General features: G+C 38.2%; 1 protein-coding gene across 2 annotated transcripts in view; it reads right to left on the reverse strand.

The window, feature by feature from the left end:
• RXFP2 (relaxin/insulin-like family peptide receptor 2) overlaps window positions 1-6,364 on the reverse strand; it is a 62,181-nt gene that overhangs the window by 18,100 nt on the left and 37,717 nt on the right. For both annotated transcript variants that reach the window (XM_006763719.1, XM_006763718.1), the window contains exons 6-9: window positions 4,588-4,659; window positions 3,930-4,001; window positions 2,284-2,355; window positions 1,102-1,173 (exon numbers count right to left, since the gene is read on the reverse strand). In XM_006763719.1, the coding sequence (XP_006763782.1) occupies window positions 1,102-1,173; window positions 2,284-2,355; window positions 3,930-4,001; window positions 4,588-4,659 (288 nt within the window). The remainder of the gene's footprint in view (window positions 1-1,101; window positions 1,174-2,283; window positions 2,356-3,929; window positions 4,002-4,587; window positions 4,660-6,364) is intronic.

A 6,364-nucleotide genomic window follows, 5' to 3' on the forward strand; every position in this document is an offset into this window, starting at 1 on the left:
TCTATCTATCTATCTATCTATCTATCTATCTATCTATCTATCTATCCTGATTTGCAGGATGGAAAATGGCCATTTTTTCTACTATGCCTATTTATGCCATAAAAAAGTGAGCCCTTTATGCCATAAAAGCCTTTTGATAACAGGCATGTAAGTAAATACACAGTAAGTATACACAAGGCCACCTACTAGTATTGTCACAAGTAATTATGAGGCCAGTTAAGAGAGAATCAATAATTTAGGTACTAAATTTTATCATTTTGTGGGTTTTAAGTCCCCTGATTTGATGTGAGAAGAGGTCTAGTGGACTTTCCCAGTGTAGGAAATGGCTACCTGTGACCACACTGCCTACCTCAGGGAACCATGAGGATAAATGTGATAAAGAATGGTGGGTAGTGGTGGTGAAGCCATGAAGGAATTTAAATGAATGATTAAACAAGTATTGATTAAAATCCAACAAAGAATTGAAATAGTTTAGCACTTTCATTTAACTGAGTTTTGTTGAGCTCCTATTATGTGCCAATCATTGTGCTAATCATAGTTGGATTTCTGCCCTCATGAAATTTCTAAAAGGGTTGGGGACACACAGTAAACCAGTGGTTCTAGTACTGTGAAGTAGGTGTGCAGGCTAGAAGCTGGGTGGCATAGTGGAAGGCTGTTCTTGGCATAAAGGGAGCACAGAGGCAGCCACTGAAATTGGTAAGTGTGTCAAGGATGGCTTCCTGGAGGTGATGTTTAAGGGAACTTTTGAAGGGAATTAGAGTTAACCAAGAGAATAAAGGAGCAAGACTTTTCAAGTCAACCATGTGTGCTGAGGGAAGTGACTGTTGGTGCATGTGTAAAGAAGGCATGAAAGCGGGGGGGCAGGTAAAGAGACCAGATAGATGAAGGAGGGAAATGGTGGTTCCCAGGTGCTCAAGGAGGAGGTATGAACTTGAACCTCACCCACTGGAATTCTGAAAATATTTTTAAACCAGAAAGTAACAGGATCAGATTTTAGTTTTGGAAAGAAGAAAATAGATGAATTTTTATGTAACTATGAATTAACTTTAGGGCTAGCTTCCTCAAACTGTGCGAATAACAAACGCCTACATGCATACTCACATCCAGTTAAGTTGAGGCATTTGGGCACACATCTGCTTGGGAAGGGCTTCTAAGTAGTTATTAACCATAGACCTTTACACAAAAAAGATGTTAATTAGTGTTGTACACTTGAAACTAGTAAACAATATTGGATTGTATACTAACTATACTTAAATTTAAAAAAAATAAAACTTTTTAAAAGAAGCAATGATATGCACTATAAGAGCAGTATTTTTATTATTCTTATAATATGGAAACTTGTATGCTAAAGTTGATTTATTAGGATGAAGACTATCAACATAACTTCCTCTTCAAAATGCTATCTAGATATGTGTGTGGCATGGAAAAGGAAACAGATGTCAAAGAAGCTATGTGTGCATCAGTATGACATATAACCTGAGAATAAATGTTATACAATCTAATTGCATGAGATGAAATAAAATATGAAATAAAATATATATAGGTGATAATTTTTCTTGTAAACTCCAAATTTGCAATCATTTCCATCATTGCTCATCCAAAATTTCTTCTTAAGGGAAACATTCATCATTTACAATATTAAAGAGCTACACTGGAACTGGCATTAAATCTAAGAAGTGATGTAGGGGATATTTGGTCAAAGAAAACAACTCATGAGCACATTAAGCTGCACAATTAATTTGTGATATTGTGGTCCCCCCTGACAAATGGAGAAATAATGAGTTATCTGATTAACTGCAAAGGGACCTAATAGACCCCTGCTGATAGATCATTATAATCTATTAATAATCAGTGACAACCTAAGTATGAGAGTGACTCTGTTGGTAGGGCAAATATTTTGGCATTTCAGTGACTCTTGATGGGCAAGGGCACATCTTCCTCTGTTAAAAATGTAGTTGGGACTAATCTTCTAGGAGATTCCACCCAATTTATATGTAGTTAGGAGATAACAATGAACATTATCTTTGATCAACTACTGAAAATGTAAACATGCCTTAGGACTAAAAAAAAGGAAAGGAGATAAAAAAATCAACTGGTAGGCTTAAAATATACATGAACCCTGGCCAGAAAGTAGCAACAGTAATTGTGACTGCAAATATAGGAGAGATTTTGACTAATAAAGATCATAGTGGGCTTGATTTTTCCAAAGTTCTTTTTGTAAGCTAGTGTTAGATGTCATTGCAATGTACAGACAGATGTATTGAAAGGGAGGTGAATACTTACAGAAAAAACAAGGAATTTAATCCAGAAAATAGCTGCTGTGAAATTCTGGTTATTGGATTGTCATCTAGAATTCTGACAAAACAGATCACAAACATTTCCAATGTCAGAGATATTTTTGAAGTAAAACCAGGAAAAATTAAGGCCTCTGACAATCCTGCCTCTGTCCAACACCTGCTGTCCCCCTTCCTGTTCCTTCACACTAGGCTTACTCATCTCCAAGAGAGCCTTCCCTTCACCCTGTGGTAAGGCAGCTCTTTCCCCACAAAGTCCAGCCCAGCATTGAGCAAGTCCATACTGATGGACTTTCAGATCCAAGTTTTACCCTTCACCTCTGGACACGTGGGCCCCACACAAGCTACTTTTATTTACTCAATGGCTGAACTTGGAATCCCTAAATGCTTTGACCCACTAATTGACTAAATAAAGAATGAATTGAAAAAAAATGTTTAGGAAATCACAAATGGTTCCATAGTCTCACAGTATTTAAATGATGTATTTAATGGTGTTGATACAAATAAATTCATTAGGAACTTAGAGGATGAAAGAGTGAAACTATTTACATGTTCAAATTACTGTTTTTAAGTCTATATGGTATTTCCTAGAAAAAAAAAAGCCTAAGGGGAAATATGCCTTCTTTTCTTTTGTTGCTTTTGAAGCCAAATACCATTTCCTCTTATTGCCAGAAGTTCTTGAGGATCTAGAGAAGGGAGTCACATTCATTGTGCTAATTGAGCAGCTACTATATGCCAGGCACAATGCATATGGCACTTTACATATGTCATGCAAGCCAGTCCTCATAACATCGCTCTTAAAAAGGGATTATGATTTCAGTTAACAGATGAGGAAAAGAGGCCTAGAAAGAGTAAGAAAGTTACCTGCAATATTAAGCCTGGGACCACAGTTTATAGAGGGTCTGGGTAAAATTGAGGCCCTGATATTTTCAATTAGGCTAGGGTGAACTATGGAAATTGGGCAAGCAGACACAGAGTGCCTTCTAATTGCCCTTTGTTCATTTTCCTGATGAAAACACAGACATCTGAGGTGAGACCCCTTGGGGTGAGGTTGATGGCTCAGCCGTGAAAGTGGTGACACACCAAAAGCCACTATACACTCAGACGTTTCTATGAGTGCTCTGGAAATCAAAAAAATTCTTAAGTTGCTTACTTTCTAGATCAGTGGTTTTCCACGGAGGGCAATTTCTCTCCCAAGGGACATTTGGGAGTGTCTGGACACATTTTTGGTTGTCACACTCAGGCGGCTAGTACTACTGGCATCTAATGAGGTAGAGGTAGAGGCCACAGAGGCTGCTAAATATCCTAAAAGGCACAAGGACATTACCTCCTCCCCCAATCAAAGAATTATCTGGTACTACATGCCAATAGAGCTGAGGTGAGAAATGCGGCCCTAGGTAAACACTGGGTGGATAGAAGCCTCAGCAAGCCCAGTTCTGGGCTCAGAGGCCAACCTGCAAGGGCATGGCACCAGTTATTTTCACACAGCTACCACTCAAATTGCTTGGGTCAAGTGATCCAGATTATGTGACAACTAGAAAAGTAAGTATAGTAAACAAGCTACACAAATAAATGGAAACTGTGAACACTGATAAATATCATTAAGATTGGGCCAGGAAAAGCTAGAATACTTACAGCCAGGTTAGCTGATGCAGGTCCTTGAACACTCCAGGTCTGAGGGCTGTAATGCAGTTGTGGTTGAGATATCTACAAATAGCATGGTGAGCGAATTAGGTAAATTCATGACCCCATTCTAGTCAAGTGAATTAGAATATGAGCCATTAATGATGACCATGAAGCACGGGCATCTGTTTCTAAAAGCATTTTACTAAGGGGGAGGGGGAAAGCAAGGGACAACAGGAGACACAGATAGCCACAAGCTTAGTGTGTGCAACACCACAGTCAGGACTAGAAAAGTGGCCCAAAACAGTATGTCGGGATATTATATTTTAGAATAAGAGTAGAATAAACATAGGGATTATGATTTTTTGCTTTTGTCTTTTTTGATCACATCCTTAGTAGACTAGCATTTTAAGAAAGTGTGTAGGTAAGTTAGCATGGGTTAGAAAAAATAAAAAGCCAAAATATTGTGAAATGACCCAAATTTGAGTAGGCAAGGTTAAGGAGAGCCTCTAAATCTTACTTTCAATGTAGTAACTAATCAAAGCCCTTTGTAGTAATGTAATTTTCTCATTTCTCTACAACTAAGTCACACCTTTCAAAAGTACCATTCTACCCTTTTAATCATTACTTAAAATTATACTCATAACACAATTATAAAGAGATTACTCACAATATTTGCAGATTATGTAATCCAAAAAATGCTTTCCAGGATATGTGTCTAATGCAATTATGCTGAAGAAATCTGGTGGGAATAGGATAGAAGAGTCACGTGATCATGATTTTCGTGCTTCATCAGGTTGTTGAATGTTTGATCCACTTTCTTTCCCTCTTTCCCAAAACCTACAGACATATGAACTTGGCTTATGAAATCTCAAGTCCAACTCCCATATGGGAATGTGAAGACAATTCTAAGGACAGATGGTTGAGAACCAGCTGATACCTGCTGACCCTGTAGAACCCATACAGTAAGACTGGGGTATCTCTGGGATGTACCACTGAACTCTGGTGTGACATTTAGAGGGAACTCGTTCTGTTTTTGCAAATGGGAACCTCAGCAGTCTTTCTGCTCTGACCTGCAGGGGTGCTCACCATGAGAAACCAGCCAGTCTCTCACAGCCAAGTTCTACCGCAAACTCCTCATTTCTCTTTGCTCTATGCCCACAAAATTAAAAATAAAAAAAATAAGAGGGCAAGTTATATTCGTTTCTATATTGAGATGCAGAGTGAGAAGCACAAGGCAAGTTGGCAAAGTGCTTGAGGTCCAAAAAAACACCAGAGGTTGAACTGGGCCTAGTTCACCAATTTCAACTTGCCAGTCATGATTTACTTTTTAAAAAATTCTTTATTGTTTAAAGTATTACGTATAGTATTACATAAATCTCCCTTTAAACCCATTGACCTCTCCCTGGCCACCCCTATCCCCAGCACATGTCCTCAACTCCCTAGTGTCTGTGTCCATTGGTTATGCTTATATGCATGCATACAAGTCCTTTGGTTGATCTCTTACCCCCAACCCTTCTTTCCCTCTAAGGTTTGACAGTATGTTTGATGCTTCTCTGTATCTATTAAAAAAATTTATATTAATATATAATATAAATATATAATATTTATAATATTATAATATTAGATATATAAATATCTAATATATATATTAGAGAGGAAGAAAGAGGGATAAAGATTTAGAAACATCGATAAGAGAGAAACATCGATCAGCTGCCTCCTGCACACACCCTACTGGGGACATGCCTGCAACCAAGGTACATGCCCTGGACCAGAATTGAACCTGACCCTTCAGTCCACAGGCGGACGCTCTATCCACTGAGCCAAACCAGTTAGGGCTGGATCTATTTCTGTTCATCAGTTTATGTTGTTCTCTGACTGGCTTATTTCACTTAGCATAATGTTCTCCATGTTCATCCATGCTGCTGTGAATGGTTAAAAGTTCTTTCATTTTTACAGTAGTGTAGTATTCCATTATGTAGATGTATCACAGGTTTTTAATCCATTCATCTGCTGATAGGCATGTGTGCTGCTATGAACATTTGAACATGTGCCCTTTCTGATTGGTGTTTCTGATTTCTTGGGATATATTCCTAGAAGTGGGATTACTGGTTCAAATGGGAGTTCCATTTTTAATTTTTTGAAAAAAACACCATACTGTTTTCCACCAATCTGCATTCCCACCAGCAGTGCATGAGGGTTCCTTTTTCTCTGCACCCTCTCCAGCACTTGTCATTTGTTCATTTGTTGATGATAGCCATTCTAACAGGTGTGGGGTTGGTTCCTCATTGTTGTTTGATTTGCATCTTTCAGATGATTAGTGACTTTGAGCATGTTTTCATATGTCTCTTGGCTTTCTGAATATCCTCTTTTGAAAAGTATCTATTTAAGTCCTTTGCCCATTTTTTTGATTGGGTTGTTTATCTGCCTTTTGTTAAGATGTAGGA

Source organism: Myotis davidii, unplaced genomic scaffold, assembly GCF_000327345.1.
Source record: "Myotis davidii unplaced genomic scaffold, ASM32734v1 scaffold119, whole genome shotgun sequence".
Taxonomy (NCBI): Eukaryota; Metazoa; Chordata; class Mammalia; order Chiroptera; family Vespertilionidae; genus Myotis; species Myotis davidii.